This window comes from Petaurus breviceps, unplaced genomic scaffold, assembly GCF_028583685.1.
Source record: "Petaurus breviceps papuanus isolate PSGF00001 unplaced genomic scaffold, PetGlider_PUasm1.0 90692, whole genome shotgun sequence".
NCBI lineage: Eukaryota > Metazoa > Chordata > Mammalia > Diprotodontia > Petauridae > Petaurus > Petaurus breviceps.
The window spans coordinates 4,826,577-4,848,627 of NW_027187313.1; the positions used below are offsets into that span (position 1 = coordinate 4,826,577).

The 22,051-nt window shown below is 38.8% G+C and overlaps 1 protein-coding gene across 2 annotated transcripts in view; it reads right to left on the bottom strand.

The window, feature by feature from the left end:
* Nucleotides 1–22,051, bottom strand: part of PAPPA2 (pappalysin 2) — a 399,201-nt gene that overhangs the window by 338,419 nt on the left and 38,731 nt on the right. For both annotated transcript variants that reach the window (XM_069065505.1, XM_069065506.1), the window contains one exon: nt 10,563–11,634. In XM_069065505.1, the coding sequence (XP_068921606.1) occupies nt 10,563–11,634 (1,072 nt within the window). The remainder of the gene's footprint in view (nt 1–10,562; nt 11,635–22,051) is intronic.

The window sequence follows — 22,051 nt, forward strand, 5'->3', positions numbered from 1 at the left end:
CTTTCTATTTAGCATCTCCTTCCCAGGAAAAAAAAGGGGGTTCTCATTCTCGCCCATGACTAGTCAGACCCATCTGCCCTCTCAGTGACAACTGTAAGCTGGGAAATTTCCCTGTATCTCTCTTACCTCATCAAAACTTATCTGTCCTGTGTGTGTTCTATTCCTACAAGCTTCTCTGGACTAATTATCTGATAAGTTATTGTTCCAGGTACCTTCAGTCACAAAATCATTGAGTCCTAGAATTGGAAGGTACTTAAGAAGTCATCCAGTCCAACTCCTTATCCATTACATGCATTCCCTTTGCAACTTCTCTAACAAATGGGGTCATTCAGACCCTCCTTGAAGATTTCCAGGAATAAAGAACTCCTCTCACAAGGCATCTCTAATCATTAGGCAGTTCTTTCTTATATTAAGGCAAAATCTATTTTCCTAATGCCCACCCATGGTGCTAGTTCTCTCTTCTGGATCTATACAGAAGTCTATTCTCCCTTCTACAATTAATTAATCAATCAACAAACATTTATTAAGGGCCTACATAGTGCTAGGCCTGGTGATAAAAAGATCAAAATGAAACAATCTCTACTCTTAAGGAGCTTTCTACATTCTGTTGGATGCAAGTTAGTCTTTCATGTATTAGAAGACAACTATATGTCTTCTTTTGGGGGTCCAAGGACTTAACTCAATGGAGTTACAAATATATCAATTCTGATACTATGGTATGGCCAATGTTTGCAGATATGGGCTCATTTCAGGCTTCTCAATTCTTACCGAAGAGGTGTAGTAGTTGCTTCTGTCTTTATAGGATGACCCTGCATTTATCATTGTTCCAGTCCAATACACATTCCTTGTAGTTTAATTGATGACCTACCTCCTTTACACTCTATACCCTCCTCTTCTGGTAAATGCTAGGGCAGTCAAATCCTCAAAACAATCTTATGCCTTATTCAACCATGCTACTATAAAAATAAGCAACTCTAGTCTCTGCAGCAAGAGAAGGAGCTGAGGAGACAACACAGGCTCATTCTTAAACTCTGGGGCCACTTGTCTGTTGCTGCTATCTAAGTACCTCAAAATAGTTGTAATGTAATAAGGTCAGAAGAAAACATAGTTTTATTCTTGTCAATAAGAGAACATTATTTCTACTTTCTTCCTGGTCAAAGCAGCAGGATGGGATCCTGCCCTAACTTTAAGTCAAGTGTATCTCTTTTTTTTTAATTAATATTTTTTATTTGTTTCATTAAATATTTCCCAATTACATTTTTTTATATGTTGAGTTCCAAATTCTCTCCTTTCCTTCTTCCCATCCCCCCCTCCTTGAGAAAGAAACAATATATCGATTATAAATGTGGTCATGCAAAACATGTTTTCACATTAGCCATTTTGCAAAAGAAACTACACACACACACATACACACACACACACAAACACATATCAAATAAGAAAAGGGGGGAACTTATGCTTCAATCTACACTCAGAGTCCATCAGTTTTCTTTCTGGAGGGGGACAGCATTTTTTTAATCATGGTTTCTTTGGAATTGTCTTGGATCACTGTTTTTAGGTGAGTATATCTTAAACAAGTGACATGTTGAGTCAAGACCTGAAACTTGGGTTTGAAACCTGGCTCTGACTAGCCATGTGACAGTGGGCAAGTCACTTCACATATGCTGCATCTAAATTACCTCATCTGTAAAATAAGCATAATGATATGTATATTCTCCAGGAAATAAAGGAATAAGCATTTAAGTATCTACTATGTACCAAACACTGTACTAAATACTTTACCAATATTATCTCATTTTATCTTCACAACAAGGTAGGTGCTATTATAATCCCCATTTTATAGTTGAGGAAACTGAGGCAGACAGAAGTTAAGCCAGAGACACACAGTCAGTGTTGGAGGTTGGGTTTGAACTTGGGTCTTCCTAACTTCAGGTCCAGCGTTCTATGAACTATGGTACCACCTAAGCTACCTCCCTACCTCAGGATCATAGACTTTGAGTGAGAAGGCCATCTATCTCATGGAATCCAGTCATTTGACAGATGAGAGTACTGAGCCCCAGAGAAGAGAGCTTTCTCCCCCAAAAGTCACCCAGGTAGTAAGGAACAGCATTCCTTCTGCTACACTATGCTACCTCGGAGCCCTGTTGTAAGCCCATCACTCAGAAAGGATTAAGTACTTACAATGTGCCAGGCACAGCTAAGCACTGAAAACACAGAAAGAGGCAAAAGGCATGGTCCTTTCCCTCAAAGATCCCAAATTCTAATCAATGGTAGCATTTTGTAAATTTTAAACTTCCATAGAAATAGGAGTTGGTAGGTTTATCAAATTTAGAGCAGAAAGGCTATCTTGGACAAAGCTTCTTAACTAGGGGCCCATGAACTTTTATACATAGATACATTTAAATATTTTATATATGCATGTGTGTTGATAGATATTTCAATATTAATTGGTCCCTTTGTAATCTTACAGCCCTCTCATTTTGTAGGAAAGGAACTGAAGCCCAGAGAAATTAAGTGAATTGCCTGATTAGGCAGGAAGTGATAAGCAGAGGCAAAATTTGAACCAAGGTCCTACAAGCACCCAAATTTAGGACTTTTTCCACTGTTCTAGGTGACCAGTTGTGATCATTTATTTTGAATGGGAATAGGGGAGAGGGGAGAAAGGAGATACGTTTCTGAGTCTTTGATCACTCAATTAATTAACACTCTAAGTTTCTACAAGGTGCCAGGCCCTTTGATGAGCATGAGCTCAGTCCTGACTGTCACAGGTTCTGCTTCTCTAGCATAATCCAGTTGAGTAGGGAATGATTTAAAGAGAAAAGGAGGATGGGAAGAGAAAAACACATCATGGCAGCTGTGGAAATAGTTACTAACCACTCACCTTGAAGAGTGTGCCAGATGAGGAGGAACATATGCTGGTTTTACTTGTTTTCTGACCTGGGGATCTACTGGGTTTGGGAAAGGGGAAGTGATCTAAGAAAGAAAAGAGGGAAATGGAGAGAAGGGAGGGGACGGACCACCCCTCCCTTTGGACCAGTAAGATTTCCTGGCCCATTTGCAAGGTGCACAAGTTGCCCGTCTTCTCTCTGGTTCCCCCAGTCAGGTGAAGGAAGCGTGAAGAAGAGTCACTGGCTTCCAGAGTTCGCTCTTGTTTACCCATTTGGAGATGGAGAGATTGAGAGGTTTCCTTGCTACTCGTTTTTCACTTTCTCTACCTCATCCCTCTTCCCTCTCTGCCCTCTCCTACCCCTTTACGCTTATTTTCCCCCTTGCATGTTTTTTTTGGCTTCAGGAAACTTTGAATCCTGACTTCAAACGAAACCTATAATGAAGTCTGGATGATGGTTAACAGACCCTGACACTGCAGGGCCCCAGCTGAGCTGTTCCCTTGGCCCAGCATCCAGCAGAGATGGGTGAGTGGAGAGGCAAGCTAGTCCTGAAAAAGCAGGTACTAGTAGGGCCTCACGGGCAGCAAACGTCTCCACCTGCTCCCTTTTCCATCACAGATATACACACTCTTGTCAGTTTCCTAGGGGAATGCCCCGCTTTGAACACACAGCTGCAGAGACTTTAACTGTCTCTTACCTGTCTGCTTCTAAGCAGAATATCTGGGCTCCTGCAGCGGATAGCAAGCCCTTCCTCTCAAATTACTGCCTCTAATACATCCAGCCCTCCCCAACTTGGAACATTGGCGAGAGGAGGCAGACCACGAAAGGGATGCAGGAGGGACTCAGAGAGACAGGCAATGAGTCACTCTGACACACACAGAGACAGAGGCCCCAACACATAACTCTAGAAAACAAATGCACCCGACACCCATTGTCTGCCTCACAGCTTGGACTGAGACACAGTGATTGATGGCCCAGTTAAGCCTTGCTTAGTCACTTGTTTTTATTTTATGATGTTTCCCCCCCATTATAATGAAGAGGACAGAGGCACAGAAGCCAACAAAGAAAGGCAAACATCGAATTGCAGATCTGGCCCCTGCTGACTTTAGAGAAGGAAGAGCAGAGGAAGGCAAAAGAAGTAGGGTCAGCAGCAGAGAGACCCTGGTCTCTCTGTTACTGCTTTAAGGGAAAGAATAGTACTGTCTAAGAGGAATCTGAAACCCGGAAAAGTTCTGCAGGGAACGCTCGTTTTCCTTAAGGAGCCAAAGATTCTCCTTGTTCAGCTCCCAGAACTGATTTGGTCGGGGTCTTGGATTCCGTGATTGCATTTCCCAAAAGTGTCCTACTCTCCTGTCCCCAGCCCATGGTGGAACCTCCCAGGGTGGAGCTCCATAGAACCTACCACCACTACCCCCCACTCAGTAACTAGCCACTTTGGCAGCTTGATATAATTCCGCACAACTGGCCAGGTAATCTGTCCAGAATTCACATCTCCTGCGTGGCCTACAGCCTGATAAATATTAGCCCCCTGACAGCATGCCCATCTGGATTACAGATGTTTGATGTTGTATTCTTTAGCTTATCTCATCCTCTTAGTTGCTTCCGGGACAGGAATTTTTGTGAAATTAATTTCTCTTTTGGCTCTTTAGGACCTTTGAGGAGAACTGGGGATGAAAGGGTAGAGGATGAGGAGGACTATTGAGTGTTATCTCCCCTCAATACTATGAAAATGTACATATACATATATTTGAAAGGTGGGGATGGCAAACATAGGAATTAGTTTTTCTTAACCATGTATTTATCACAAAGGTGGATGTGGTGGGATGGAGAGAAAATTAATTTCTGTTCATCAATATAAATTAAATTAAATTAGAAATAAATAGGTCCTTAAAAGTATTATATCTCAAAAATTGATCTACAGGACACGTAAATGTTATCATCGAATGTGCCCATGTATTAATCAAGTATTAAGTGCCTACTATGTGCCAGGCACTGTTCTAAGTGTTAGGGGTACAAGTACAAAAAAAAGCAAACTCCCTCCCTATAAAAATTGACATTCTAGTGAGGTATTCACCTAATGAAAGCATGTAAACATCATCAATATCAAGGGAATAAATATAAATATATACAAAGTAATTAAATACAATGTTGTTTGGGGAGAGATTTCACTTCACTAGATTCAGAGGGAATCTAGTCCAATCCCTACTAAAATAAGAATCTTTTTTGCTTAAATATGTCCACTCAGGGAGCCCTCAGTGTTTCCTGAGGCAATTAATTCCACTTTCAGATTATTCCTGATTATTAGGAAGTCTTTCCTCACATCTGTGCTTAAAGTATTCACCACTTGCTCCTAGTTTTACCCTCCAGGGGCAAACAGAACCAACCTAATCCCAATTCCTCTTGCCAGCCTTCAGGTTATTAAAGAGAACTATCAGGATCCCCTAAATCTTCCTTCCTCTGGTCTAAATCCTTAATTCCTTCAACTGATCCTCATGGTTTAGAAGCCCTTCAGACTCTGGTTTTCCTCCTCTGGTCTCCAGTTTATCATTTTTATTCCTAAAATGAGACCCACAAAAGTGAGTACAGTGCTCTAGATGCAGGTTGATCAGGGCAGAGAACAATGCTACTAGAGACTCTATCTTTCTCTATGCAGTCCAATATCACATCAGATTTTTTGGCTCTCATAACAAACTGGTGACTCATAGTAACCTTAAAGTTCACTAAAACCCCAAGGTCATTTTCAGATCAACTACTGATTAGCTACATCTCCCTTATGTCTTTCACTTGTGATACGGACCTTTTAAACCTAAGTGTTTTCTATTACATCATCCTCTTAAATTGGAAATAAATAAATAAACCCTTAAAAGAGGTTATTTCTTTAAAATCAATATGCATGCCATGTAAATTTACCAATGTGTCATCAAATGTATTTACATATCAGTAAGTATTAATTTATCCCTTCTACATTTCATCTTCTTACATTCAGTCAATTCATCCTTCACAGACATAAAGTATAATATAGCAGTTATATAGCACTTTAAACTTTTCAGAGTATTTTGCAAATATTATCTCATTTCACCCTAATGTTAACCTAGGCAGGTAGGTGCATTATTATCCTCATTTTACAGACAAAGAAACAAAGGCACACAGAGATCAAGTGACTCACCCAAGATCACACAATTAGTAATGACTGAGACTAAGTTAGAACTCAGGTCTTCCTGACTCAGTCCAGCATTCTATCAACTTCAACACTTACCTGCCTAGTTATGAATCTCAACTGTCATTATTGTCAGCTATTCCTCTTTGTTCTCTCATTTGAGAAGTGTGCCACCTATGTCTTTATCCAAAACAAAAATGTTCAGCAGCATATGGTCAAGCATGTGTCCCTGAGACACTCCAAGTTGAGATCAAAGCATTATTTGCTACTCTACAGATCCAACCCTACCCATTCAGAAGCCAGATAACTACCATTATCTAGTCAATGTTTCCCCATCTTTCCTACAAGAATTGGATAAGCACTCATTGGGTACTTTTCTGAACTCTAGGCAAACTACATCTGCAACATGGTTTAATGACTCTCCAAAAAAGGAAATTAGGTTGCAGAATTTTTGTTTGTTCATTTGTTTTGTTTTGTTTTTCTTGCTGAAGATGGACTAGCACTTTGTGACCATCTCTTCCATTTGTAGGTATTCAGGAGATCACAGATTTAGAGCTGAAGAGCGCTTAGAAGTTATTTTTTCCAACCAACTCATTTAACAAATAAGAAAGAGAAATTAAGTCACTTCTGAAAATGAATGCAAGCAGTAAATTACAAAACCAGGATTTAAAATCTGGTCCTGGGACTACTAATCTAGCACCTCATGCACTGTACCAAACTGTCTTCGGCATCTCTTTAAAAACACGTTTTAGAATTTTGCCAAGATTTAAGGTGCATCTCATGGGCCTGTAGTTTGCAGATTCCATTTTCCTCCCATTTCTGAAATATGGGACTATTTATTGCCATTTTCTGATCTCATGATACCTCTCCTATTCCCCATGATTTTTCAGACAGTTGTGGTTCAGTAAATTCCTTCAGTACCTCAGGATGTATTTTATGTGGTCCTGGTAATCTGAGCTCAAGGACAGCTAAGGGCTCTCTAATTATACCCTATCTTTCTTAAGTTATCAACTGCCTATTAATGTGTTTGGCTTATCATTTCAATCCAATGACCATTCTCCTTTGCAGAGAAACATCAATATATTAAGGGGCTTTGATTTTGTAAGTGTGTGGGAAATCCTAACACCAACAGAGATTACAACCCATTACTAAGGAGAGTTTCATGCCAATGGGCTTTGGGGTTCAGATTACATAAAGCTTAGTAAATAAGTCTAGAATTTTGCCTAAGAAGAGTTTGATTGTGGTCATGAAGCTAGTCTAGCATCAGAGATGGAATCCGAAGGCAGGGCTTCCTTAATCTATATTTGGTGCTCTCTATAACTCTTGCTGTCACTTATTTTTGGCATGGAAAACAAAAGCAAAGTTATACAGTGCTTCTTTTTCTCTGTCAGTAGTTATCATTATCCTACCCCTCCCCACAAACAATAGCCCCATTCTTTAGCTCTTACTCCTTGGGAAAAGTCAGTATAACTAAAACCCCTTTTAATCACCATGGCTGTCAGAACTATTCTTATAAGACTGTGCCAATCTTTTACATTCACCCTCCATTAACTGTCCCTGATTCCAACTTTCGTCCACAACCTTTAAAAATCCTTGCTGGTCAATTTGAAGTTTGTCTTGTAACTGGAATTCTAGGTAAATGGAAAGCTCTTAACCAGGAGGATAAGTGGTTGAATAGCACAATATGTTCACTCATCATACAAGTTATGAATCACTTGGTGCCCCAAACTGTGAGATCCCTATGAGTTGAAAGTATGAACAGTCCATCTAGTGCAAGAATTCTTAACCTTTTGTTAGTTTCATAGACCCTTTTGGCAGACTGGTGAAATCTATGTACTCCTTCTTGGAATAATGTTTTTAAGAGCAAAATATAAAATGCATAGGATTACAAAGGAAACCAATTATATTGAAATATTATCCAAATATTTTACAAAAATAAAATTCACAGACCCCAAGAAATCTATCCACAGATCCCCTTTAAGTGACACAAACTTCAATTTAAGAACCCTTAATTTGTGTCATAATCTAATATCTTAGCCTGTCCTTCACTTCTGTTTTGAGTCTCCACTGATATTTGGATTTAATAGACTAAATTCCTGTAAGAGTTAAGTTTGAATTTTAATTATAGGTTGCTCCAATTAAGACCAAAAATAGTGATCCATATCTTTATAATAAAGACAGATTTACACAGAGAAGGAGGGTAGGGGAAAGTGAAAAAGAGTCAAACAAATCTCTGAGCCAGAAATAAAATTATAAAAGAGGGAGAAAAGGTCACCTGCTCTGTGCCATTATATTTCTCTCCCTTCAACCTCACTGTGGGGATAGGTTGAAGGTCCCCAAAGGAGGGAGGATGCATGGAAGGAGGTTTTTCTTACTAAATTAAAAACATAAGATGAATCACCCTCTGAGCTCATAGCAGCTACTAACTAAAATAATCTGCTCCTCTGTCTTCTTTTGCTGGGAGGCAGAGATGGAGGAAAAGCAATAATAGAGGTAACAGGGATTTGGGAATGAAAGTATGACATTTTCAGAACCAAAGAAGAAAGAGGCTGCCTTTCTTTGGCAAGGGGGCTAAATAGATGGGTGAGCTTTTGCCTTATCTTCCCCAGAACTAACCCTTTAGTTCCTTCCTGGTCATCTCTACCTCACACTGCCTTATTGTTATCATTCAGTTGTGTCTAACTCTTTGTGATCCCATTTGGGGTTTTCTTAGCAGAGATACTGGAGTGGTTTGCAATTTCATTCTCCAGCTCAATTTACAGATGAGGAAACTGAGGCAAACAGAGTTAAATGACTTGCCAAGCTCACACAGTTAATAGGTGTTTGAGGCATCATCAATCTATCATCTATTTATCTATCACCAGTCTATAATTTATCATCTATCTATTATCTATTATCTGTCACCTATCTATCTATCATTTATCAACTTATCATCTATTTGTCTACAAACATTACTAGGGCATATAATGTCCAAATGAGGGAAGTGGCAATTGGAGGCTAAGGAAATATTGTAGAGGCAGAGCTTTGGAAATTAAAGTCATGAAGACTGGGGTCTGAAACTACCCTCTTACATTTACTAGCTTTGTTCCCCTAAGCAAGGCACCCAAATGTTCTCATCCTCAGTTTCTCATTGTAAAATGAGGTTAATAGTAACAATTGTGGTACTTACTTTAGAATTTAGTTGGGAGGTTCATATGGGGTCACCTACATACAGAAAGGTCCTTGGCAAATCTTAAAGCACTCTATGATGATGCTCATAGTAGATTTAGATTTGGAGCTGGAAGGGACCTTAGTGGCCATGAGTAAACCATCCCCTCAAGGTCACAGAGACAGTAAGTTGTAGTGTCAGGATTTAAGCCAAGATCTCTGACTCCAAATTTGCCATAGTGCCTCCATATTGGTGATAATGACGATAGTGTTGATATAGCACCTGAATGATCTCAAGAAACCTTCTTCTCAGTAGATGTGTTTTCTTGAAGGGGCAATTGCCTTAGTATGTGTAGAAGAGTAGAAATGGCAAGGGATGGAAAAGAAGGTGGAGAAACCGTGACTGAGTTAGGAATCTCTCCTGGGGATTCTACAGTGGGTCCAAAGTGAGGCTCACTCAGAATAACAATTGGGAATCTTTGCTGGGATAATAATAAATATAGTTACATAACAAGCAATATTTATGCAAAAAAGGCTCTCTGGATTTTGTTTACATATTTTGATACTATCAAGCATCTGATAACATTAATCCATGATGCTATTAAGGCTTATTGATTGTAGAAGTGGCTTCCTGTCATTGGCATCCCCATGATCTCACTTCCTTCCACCTATAGCCTAGAATATAGAAAATAATAATAACTGACATTTATATAGATCTTTCAGGTTTATAAAGCCCTTTACAAATATTATCTTATTTTATCATCATAACAGCCCTGCAAGGTATTTGCTATTATTATCCCCATTTTCAAGATAAGGAAACTGAGGCAGACAAAGGTTAAGTGACTTATCCATGTCATATAGCTAGCAAGTGTCTGAGGCCAGATTTTAACTAGGTCTTCTTAAGCACTCTGTTACACTACCTAGCTACTCTATGAAAGCTAAAAGAGACTTAAAAGATCATCCTTCTCTTTGACAGATGGAGAAACTGATTCCTAGAGATGGAAAATGATGTATTCAAAGTCACATGAATATAAATTAACCTTAATGAACACTGAGTTCAAACCCCTCATTTCCTCAAGTAAAATCAACATTCATTACATTATTATATGACTGTGCACCAACGTCCATAATTATCTAATTCCCAGGCAATCTTTAGAAATTGTTGTGACATATAATTTATGTTAATTTCTTAGATTCAATGTACACCTCTATTAAATAGCAAACAATTCACATTATGGTGCAGGGAATTTGGGTTTTGTTTCTTTTTTGTTTTGTTAATGCTCACATTTTTTAGGGTCCTAAAACTCTGAAAAAGAAAATGCTACAAATTCAACCTTGAGGCAGAATGAACCTAGACTCCTCTTTCTTACCTCTTAGGTGAGTCAGGGTCAAAGCAGGTCTTCTGTACATCAGTCACATCAGGGTCACAGCAGTCGCCATCATCAAAGTCATCCAACATGTTGTTACACTCCATGTGGCACACACCATCCCTTCGATTCCATGAGTAGCAGCGTCCCTGAAGACGGCAGTCACCCCCATCATAGCCAGTAAGTGGGTGCTCACACTCAGTGTCACAGTGGTCATTGCCAATCTTGCTGGGCTCACAGTTCACCAGGACAGCCCGATACCGCAAGGTAGAGTTACGCACTTCATGGACACTCAGTTGCCAGCTGATGTTGTACCGGCTGAAGGCTGCACTCAAAGCCTGATGCTGACGGGTGATTTGCTCGCTGCTGACAGTAGGGTGCAGTCCATCATCATCACATATGTTCACCACTTGGTAACGGATCACCTTCTCACTCCTCAGTGGCCAATGCCAATTGTACTGGGAGATCAACTCCACATTGTCACAGACGGTTTGCCCACAGGGTGGAGGCATGAGAGGGTACAAAATCTCAGGCTCAGGATCTGGATCCTGGAGCATCTCAAGTCTTGGGAATTCCCCATCTTTAAAGGTTACCCATTGCTGTTCCATTGGAGCAAAATTAGCACTGAGTGCCAAAGAAGATAAGTCCGCATACCCACTTGGCTGCAAGAAACTCTGCTGGAGCTGGCTTTGTTGAAGTGCTGTGTTCCAGAGAGTCAGGGTACCCATGTGCCCACGAAACTGGTGCCTGTCCTCTGAGCTGTCCCCACCCAGGATTAAAGAACGGCAAGATGCCATAAATGGGCTGTGCAAGGGGCCAGACTGACCCAGGCTACTGGCAACTTGCGCTCCATCCACATACAGAGCTATGCGGTGTCCATTATAAGTAGCCACTAAATGTGTCCAGGTACCTGACAAGTAGCGGCTATGCCCAGTCACAATTGTAGCCTTCTTCACACGGTCCGTGCGGAGAGAAAAGAAGAAACGACCATCCTTCCTCCCATGATGCCCCACTGAGCGGATACCCAAGGCCCAGCCCTTGTCACTGACAGCATGGGAGCAGTTGTCAAACACACCTATGCAAGAAGAAAGGAAGAGAAAGGAGAAAGACAAAGGACAAAGAAAGAAAAGCAGAAAGGGAGAAAACGCCCATGTAAATACAGTACAGGCAAGTTTTCATAGTTTAAAAAAATAAATGATATCAAATATCCCTCCTTTGATACCAGTCCACCAGACATGGACATCCCTCAACTTTATCTACCTGTTTTGACCACTATCGCCTTCCTAAGCCTCTGAAAAAGGAACCTGATTTGAGATTTAATGAAAGAGCACTGACTCTGAGTCAAGCAACCTAGGTTCAAATCCCATCTCTGACACTCACTACCTTGGATAAGTCATTGGGCTTCTTTAGGTCTTATTTGCTTTGTCTAAAATATGAAGAGGTGAGATTTGATGCCTAAAGTCACTTTTGGTTCTCAATCTATGATTCTTGATCTTAATGTATCAGAAAAAAATAAGAAAGCTTAAATGGGGAGTGAACAGTTGGCTGTCCTGCACAGTATCAATCAGGGTGGGAAAGGAGGCCATCATATTTAGAATGCAAAAGACTAGTATTTCATTAATAGTAACCCACACTAACTGGTCTGTGGTGTACATGTCACCCCTCTACCATTCACTGTATTGTCATCTTTTTCTAAAGCTGCCCAAAATTACCCTCGTTAGGTACTTTTTTTCCCCTAATGTAAAAGATAGCTATGAAGAAAAGTAAACTAACCAGTGAAAAACTATACTATCCCCAGAATCATATTCCACCTAGAACTTTCATTACTTCCCCAAGGTAGATTATTCCTACCACCAAGGTAACCCATTCAATGATAGCAGCACTGCACCTGTAGATCCCAGTTCAGAAGGAAATCATCATCATCATCCTCCCCCCCCTTAATCTTATTTGAACCTTACAACAATCCTGTAGAAATAGGTACTCTTATAATTTCCATTTTGAAAAAGAGAAAACTGAGGCTCAGAGAAGATTAATGTCTTAACCCAAGCCCTTGTAGATATAAGCATCTGAGGCAGGATTCAACCCCCGTCTTCCTAATGCCAAGTAAAGAACTCAACCCACTAGCGATAATAATATGTGAGAAAGATAGGAATAAAGACAGGGATAGCCATAGGGATAAGACCTCTGATTTCTTTGGTATTAGGAATTCCTAGGTGAGGAAATTTCTTCTACAAATGCAAGTAAATACCTTATCCACAGCTTACAGTCTTAAGAGAGTTGCCTACTGCACCCAAGGTTGAATGACTTGATCAGGGACACTCAGCTATTTGGTGTTTAGAGGCATGACTTGGGCCGGGGCTCTTCTTGACTCTGAGGCAAGCTCTCTCTCCACTAGGCTCATGAATGCCTGCAGATGAGGAGGGTGGATGAAACTTCCTAGACTGGTCTTATACTTATTTTGTATCCCTGCCATGGGATTAGAATTAGCTGGCTTAAAGTTTATGGAACTAGTTTTCAAGGCTTAATTAGGGGAGGCCACTTTTCTCCAACTTCCTGGGTTGTGGGGGTAGAACATTCAAACAGAGTAAATGAAAAGACAAAAGTAACTCAACAAGCAGGTACTCAGCTGACTTTTAGCTCTCATTATCCCATATCTAGATGACTTGGTCTCCTCTCCTCCAAGATATCAGCCTTTCCTCTCAATCTACACACCACTGACAGGTTAGCTATCCTAAAATACAGTCTTTGTTATGCCATTCCCCTATTGAGAAAGCTATCAATAGCATCCCTGACTAAGATCAATGAATCAATGGAATACTGCAATCCAAGTTCTTCCCATGAAGCACAGAGCTTGGCCTTCTATAGAGAACGCAGCCTTCTGTATTAATGGAATGAAGCTGAGGATTCCCAAGTGGTACCAGGAAGGAGAGAAAACATCAAGTCCTAGCCACAGGAAGAAGAGCTGTGTCCCAGTGGTCCATAGCTCCTGGCTGAGGGTTATTAAGGTGTCCATAAGTCAACCTGACATGAAAAATCAGAAATTATGCCTTCTTCCAGAAGCATGTATGGGAAACATTATGGAGAGCCTCCTGAATCGTCTCAGTCCTGACAACCATTACCCAATTCTGGTAATTTATGTAGAGACTAGCCACATGAATCAGCTGGAAAGTGAATAGCTGGTGAAGAAGACGAAAACTGTACAAGAAAAAATGAACACTCTGTAATTATAATGGCCATGCTTGGCCCCAAAGAAAAGATGAAAAAATGCACCTTCTCTGAAGAAGTGAGAAACTAGGCATGTGGAACATTGTATACATATACTGTCAGACCTGACTGGTGTGCTGGTTAGTTTTACATAACTGCTTTTTGTTTTAATCTTCTTCTATTATTCTTTATTACAAAGGATGAGAGAAACATATCTGGGAATGAAGATGATATCAAAACAGAAGATATAAATAAAAAATTTTAAACCAAAACGAAATAAAAATTAAAAGGCAGTGTCTAAGAAGAGAGTTTGAATTTATGCTTAAAATATAAAAATGGCAAGTTCCGGACTAGGGGATAGAGTACTCTCACCAAGGGCTGGAAAAAAAATGTGTTTGCCTGGACCCTAGCAAATCTAACTCCAAAATCTTTCAACTGCAAAGAAAGAGGAAGAAGAAAGCTCCCTACATATATTGAGCAAGGAAGGTGCCATAGCAGGTAAATAGATTATAGGGAAAAGAAAATCAATAAAGATACCTAGCAAGTAATAGAAGATGAAAATTTAAGAATGGAAGCAGCAATAGGACTGACTAATAAACATCCTCTGCTAGGAATTGTTTTTAGGATAGTCATATGGAGCAACAGATAGAACAGTCAGGAAAACCTGAATTCAAATCCAACTTCCTACACTTACTTGCTCTGGGGACAAGTCACTTAACCTGTATTTTTCTTAGTCTTCTCTGCTAAAAGTAAAATGACCATGCTTGGCATATAAAAACACCCTTGAAAGACTTGATAACTCCAGTCAATGCAATGACAAACCCCAATTCCACAGGACCAAAGGCAAAGAATACTAGCCACCTCTTGACAGTGTCTATGGACTCAAGATGAGGAATAAGACATATATTTTTGGACACAGCCAATGAAGACATTTGCTTAACTTGACAACAGAAAGAAATATGTAGAGATAGGTGTGTATACACACACACACACGCTGAAGATTGTCCCTAGGAGAAATACAGGATAAGGTTTCTGTAAGCTTCTGGTCATATTTACTTCAGCACTTCTAGAGTGGCCTTAAAGATAAATCAACAAATGTTCTCTTCCTTTTTCTGGATGTGCCATATTGTTGATTCATTAACACTGAATTCACAGACACCAACACTATAATTCATGCCAAAATGAAGCTTATCTAACACACATTTTCTCTGTAAAACACATCATAGCCTTCTTTCATTTAGGAACACTGGACAGCACCTTTAGCTTTACACTTAGCATTATACAAAGTGAAATCATCAACAAAAAATGTGAAAATGAGAAAAAATTACTAAATAGACTGCAAAAAGAATATTTCCTTATAGTATGAGAGCTGAAACAAAAAGACAGAGCATATCCTTATTTGACCTCAGTTGTGAACACATATATCAGGTGACTCAAATTTTTCACCATATCATGAATGTCTATGGAAACACCAAGAGTACTGATTTTGGGGTTATGAATAAAGTTTAGTGGGAAGATAAATTCACAAATAATGAAGATCAACTGAAGAAAGACACTTACAAGAATTTTATTTTTGTTTATAAGAGGAATATAGGAAATTGGAAAATAAATATTTTTTTTAATTTTTTAAATGAAATTAATTTTTAAGAGTATATATTTTAAAATTAAGAGAAAATATGATTCCTGTTCCTAAAATTCTACAGAAGAAATCAGCCCAAGAGGGATGCTATGCTCTTAAGAATGACATCTTTTTTTTTTTTGCCTTTTGGAGGGCAATTGGGGTTAAGTAACTTGCCTAAGGTTACACAGCTAGTTTTTTTGTGTGGGTGTTAAGTGTCTGAGGCCGGAACCGAACTCAGGTCCTCCTGACTCCAGGGCCAGCACTTTACTCACTGCACCACTTAGCCGCCCGAGAATGACATCTTGAAAATATGAATAAAAACAATTTCAATAAGGAGGGAAAGAGACAATTATCTTAAGGATATCAGATGTGGAAGGGCAGAATCAAGATAGAGGAGTAGAAACAGGACTTCCACAGGGCTCCAGCTTTCACCTCCTCCAATTCACGTAAAAAATGACTCTAAACAAACTTTGGAGCTACAGAACCCACAAAAATGACACAGAGAAGCTAACCTCCCACTGAGGACAGCCTCGAAGGCCAGGAGGAAGTGGCCAGCACAGTGCTCTGGGAACCAAACCCAGCCCCCGAGCCAGAGGTTTTAGCCTCAGGGCGCGCTTGACCAGCCGCTGGCTGGAGAGACTTTAGATAACCAGCAGCTGTAGTGGTTTCCAGAATTATCAACACATAGATGCTAAGGACAAAGTGAGAGGTCAGTGCGGTGTGGACTTTGGGATCTGGTAGTTTGGGAGTGTGGTCCGGCCTTTATCCCCTGTAGGGAGAAGTTACTAAGGCGCCCTACCATGTACCCGCCGCCATGTGGCAGCTTCAGCTCCTGGCTTGCAGATCATATGGGGCCAAGCAAACAGTCTGAAGGGTAACTGCTCTTGCTTTAACCTGTTTGGATCTGGATTGCAGTCTAGGGTGGAGGTCCTGGGGTGCATGAACAGCTTGTCAGAGCAGGTGGAGGCTTCAGAGGGGGCACCCAACTAACAGCTCCAGCAACTGACAAAACCCCAGCATTTGGAATAAAGCTCCCCTGTCTGGTAGCAGAGTCCTACTGTGGCAAAAAGCTCAAAAGTCAAGTAATTGAGTGGCAACATGAGAAAACGAGGGAAGCAAAGCAAACAGAGAAACCTAACTTTACACTTCTGTTTTGTAGACAAAAAGTATCACAGCATGGAACAGGAGGAAGACAATGAAGTCAAAACTCCTACACCAAATACTTCCAAGATAAATATGAATTGGTTACAGGCCATAGAGAACCTTAAGAAGGATTTTGAAAATAAAAAAGTGAAGTGAAGGAAAAATTGGGAAGAGAAATGAGAACGATGCAAGAAAATTATGAAATGAGAGTCAACAACATGACTGAAGAAAATAACACCTTAAAAAATAGACTAACTCAAATGGCAAAAGAGGCCCAAAAAGCCAATGAGGAGAAGAATGCCTTAAAATGCCGACTTTGCCAGATGGAAAAAGAATCTCAAAAGCTCACTGAAGAGAATCATTCCTTCAGAATTAGATTGGAGCAAATGGAAGCTAGTGACTTCATGAGAAATCAAGATACTATTAAACAGATCCAAACAAATGAAAAAATAGAAGGCAATGTGAAATATCTTATTGGGAAAACCACTGACCTGGAAAATAGATACAGGAGAGATCATTTAAAAATTATTGGACTATCTGAAAGCCATGATCAATAAAAGAACCCAGAAATTATCCTTCAAGAAATTCTCAAGGAAAATTGCCCTGATATTTTAGAATCAGAGGGCAAAATAGAGGTTGAAAGAATCCACCAATCACCTCCTGAAAAAGATCCCAAAAAGAAAACTCCTAGGAATATTATAGCCAGGTTCCAGAATTCCCAGATCAAGGAGAAAATATTACAAGCAGCCAGAAAGAAACAATTTGAATACTGTGGAAAAACAATCAGGATAACACAGGATCTAGCAGCTTCTACACTGAGGGATCAAAGGGCTTGGAATATGATATTCCAGAGGGCAAAGCAGCTGGGATTAAAACCAAGAATCACCTACCCAGCAAAACTGAGTAACATGTTTCAGGGGAAAATATGGTCATTCAGTGGAATAGGGGACTTTCAAGCATTCTTGATGAAAAAACCAGAATTGAATAGAAAATCTGACATTCAGATACAAGAAGCAAGAGAAGCATGAGAAGGCAAATAGGGAAAAGAAATCATAAGAAACTTATCAAAGTTGAACTATTTACATTCCTACATGGAAAAAAACAATAATTGTAACTTATGAAACTTTTCTCAGTATGAGAATAGTTGAAGGGAATAGAAATATATATATATATATATATATATATGTATACATACATATATATGTTTATATAGGAGGGTATATGGGCCTATGAATATATATGTGAGTGTGTCTATATATGGATACAAGTATACATAGACAGAGGGCACAGGACCAATTTAATAGTAAGTGATGATACTTAAAAGGTGAAATTAAGAAGTGAGAGAGGAATATAATGAGAGGAGATGGGGAGAGAGAATGGGGTAAACTATCTCATATAGAAGAGGCAAGGGAAAATGGTTACAATGGAGGGGAAGAACAGGAAGGCAAAAGGAAATGGGTCAACCTGATTCTCATTGAATTTGGCTTAGGGAGGGAATGACATTCACACTAAATAGGGTATCTCACCCTATAGGAGAGTAGGGGGGAAGGGGATGAGAGGGGGGATGATGGAAGGGAGGGCAGGATGGTGGGGAGGGAAGTTGGAAGCACCCACTTTTGAAAAGGGACAGGATCAAAGTAGACAATAGAACTAGTGGGAGGTGGGATAGGATGGAGGGAAATATAGTCAGTCTTTTACAATATATCCACTATGGAAGTGTTTTTGCATAGTTACACATGTATAACCTATATTGAATTGCTTATCTTCCCAGTAGGGGTGGGTGACAAGGAAGGAAGGGAATGAATCTGGAATTCAAAGCTTTAAAATCAAATGTTTAAAACATATATATTATTATTATTATTTTACATGTAACTGGGAAATAAGATATACAGGCACTGGAGCATAGAGATCCACCATGCTCTACTAGAAAATCAGAGAGGGGACAGGGGAAGGTATGGGAGACAGCAGATTGGAGGAGGGGATATTCAGTGGGATCACTATTTTGGAGTGGTGGGTAGGGGGAAAATGGGGAGAAAATTTGTAATTCAAAAAATCTTGCAGAAATGAATGATGTAAACTACAAGTTAATAAAGCATTTAATAAAAAAAAAAAAGAACACACAGGGAAAGTATCCACTCAAAAATTTTAAAACATTATAGAAGACAAAAGTTGTATATTTTAGGAACCTGGTCAGCATCCAAAGGGAAAGAGCCAATGACGGTGACAGGTTTCAACATCATGCTACTTGCGAATTTACTGAAGGAACTGGGGACATTTGATTGAAAGAATACTTTGGGGAACTGCGATAGCTGTGATAAGTATGTGGAAGAGAGACTAGAATTCTTCTGGCCCCAAACAACGCTATACACAAGGTATGGACTTTGGGAAGAGGCGAATATAAAGCTGGCGTGGGAAATTTTCCAATTAGTCATACAAAAAATGGAATAACGACTTGGGAAGCAGTGGGTGAATGATTATCCATTAATTATATTGCACTTGCTAGGATATAGGCTAAACATCTTAGTTCCCTTCTAACTCTGAGATATTACAATTCTGTGTTGCAATCAAATGCATCTTGAAAATATCTCTAGGTGGGATAAAATTCTGGGAAAGGGGGAAAAAGACAATAGAGGTGCTTTCATCATTAATTCCATGGACCTATGATCTCATTAACATGAGTATTCCACTGGTTCATATAGTAAACCATTTACATCTTCTCATAGATCCTCCTATAAATACTTCAAAGAAGGGTCCTGTAACGTGTTGATAGACTTCCTCCAGATCCATTGATATTTACACAGAGCAGTCAAGCTGTCCATCAGATATACCTTGTTATATGGTCATCTCATCTACTCTCCAAATCATATGTCTCTCTGATGATATTCCTTAATGAATTTCTCCCATACAATTCTTTGTTGGTAATGTCTTACAGCCTACTCATATCCACCATATGCCTCACCATTATCCTTTAAGTGTCCTACAGCTATAACAGGTAAGAAACTGCATTTTCCTGATTTGCCATCATACTACATCATTGAAAACAATGTTAAATTCAAAAAAGGGACCTCCATATAATTTTTTTAATTTAAAAGATGGACCATTTATCCTTTCCCACCCTCATCCTCTAGAGATTCATCTCTTACAATAAAGAATAAAGAAAAAAAGATTCAGCAAAACTATGTAAACACATTAGTCATGCAATGTGTAGCAATACATTCTAGATTCCATCTGCATAGTTATGCCTTTCATCTTTATAAAAAAAATTGTAGAGATAGGAAAGTAGGCATATGGGTAGACTGTGATATTTTCTATTACTTTTTTGGAATAGTAATAACACTTGATTTATTCCCCTTTTTTAAACTTTCTTATATGCATATGCCATATTTGGAAGTAATCTATTAAGAGTTCAGATGTATTGACATTACTGTCACTGATAGAGAGAAAAGTTTGTCCTAAAAACTTTTTGTAGATGTTTTCCTTTTTTTTTCTTGCTTGTTGCCCTCCTAGATTCATCTTGAAATGTTCTTGTGAGGTTCAGTTTTAATTTATTCAAGTTTTGTTTTTCTCCATTGTTTCTAAATTTTTATTAGTAATATAAGACATATCCCATTCTTTTCCTCCTCTTTAAAATATTTCAAATAAGTTTATATTACAAACTAAGGCTTTTTGTTCCTTTTTATGTCACACACCCTCCTTTGCCATCATAGAAGACTATAGATCTCTTTTCAAAATAATCCACACATCTGCTAGAGTTTATTTTCTGCTAAAAGCAAAATTACTATGCTTGGCATATAGTAGGCACTTAATAAATGTTTATTGATTATTGATTGATTGTTCTGCTCCCTGAATAAAACTAGGAACTATGAGTAGATACTGGAGAAAGTCAACTTTAGAACTGATCAAAGGAACTTCATCACATTAGTAACTTTCCAAAAATAGAATCAGCTCTCTCCTTTTCTCCCATTCATGAATTCATCTCAGAACCTGCATTGTAAAGAAGAGTCTAGGACAGCTATCCTTCATTCCCTTGACTTCACCACAAAGTCTTCTCACCACCAATCCATCCCTCACCAACTCCTTTCATTTCCCTTTTATGTATTCTTCCCTACCCCCTTTAGAATATAAGCTCCTTGTGGACAGGAACTTCTTTATTTTTTGCTTCCATTTATATCCCTTGTGCTTAGTACATGGCTAGCCCACAGTAAACATTCAATAAATGTCTACTGAATTAAGTGGTAGTTAAGTCATCATCATTAAAGTCTTTAACAAGACTTTGAATGGAGGTACATCTTAGTAGATGTTGTTGTAGAGGTTAATTCTTGTTCATGTGTGGATAAAGTTAGATGTCCTCTATGGTCCTTTCCAGCTGTGAAATTCTATGAAAGAATAAGTATGTGTATATATACATATGTGTGTATTACATATACATTCATATGTGTATAACATGTGAACAGTGTGTAATATATGCATAGATTTATGCTATGTAAACATGTGTATGTATATGTATGTAGTAAAGAACCACGGATCTGGCATCAGAAAACCTGGGTTCTAGTTTAGACTTTGCCACTAAATTAGCCATGTGACTTGGCTGTCTTCTCCTCTCTGCCCCATTTTACTAGATCTCATAGGTTACTTCCAATTGTAAAATGTTGAGTCAAATGATACTGCTACTGAAACACATTTGTTCATTTCATTTCCTTCCTGTCTTCACTTGCTGATTGTCTTAACCTAGAATACTTTTTTTTCCTTTCTACCTACCCAAATATTACTCACCTTTCAAGACCCAGTCCCTATTACATTTCATCCATGGAGTCTTCCTTCAATAATCCAGTCCACAATGACCTCATCTTCCAGTGAATGCAAAGCACTTTCTATACCACTTAGTTAGTCCTTAACAGTATACTGCCTTAATCAATTGTTTTATTGTCTTTCATGATTTTTTAACCCTTTTACAACTCTTCATATGCTTTTATCTTCACATGTATCAGAAGATTTTTGAGGACAAAGCTCAGGTATTGTACTTTTTTTTCTTCTGATATTTTAGAGAATTATATATGAAATCTTGTGGGTTAGCAAACAGAGCAATAGACTTGGAATCAGGATATCACTATCCCACTCCTGGCACTATCCATTACTAACTGGATAAGGCACGTCACCTCTGACCCTCACTTTCCTCATCTGTAAAATGGAGATGTAGATGCTATTATCATGCATGAAACTAGTCTAATAGCTAGCTTAATTTGGGCACTTCATCTTTTTTTATGATATAGACTATATGTACAGAGGCTGATAGCTAAATAATTATGGAAACAATACATATTTCTCCAAAGGAAAACATATACCTAACAATACAAAAACATATTGAACAATACAAAAGTCTTATAAAGATGACCAAATGTCATCTTTATAAAATAGAACATAGCTTCCTTATTAATAACTGCAGAGAAAACTTTAGGCAAAGAAAGTCTGAAAATGTATACTATGAAAGAAAAAAAAAAGTTTATTAAATGGCAACTAGGTGATA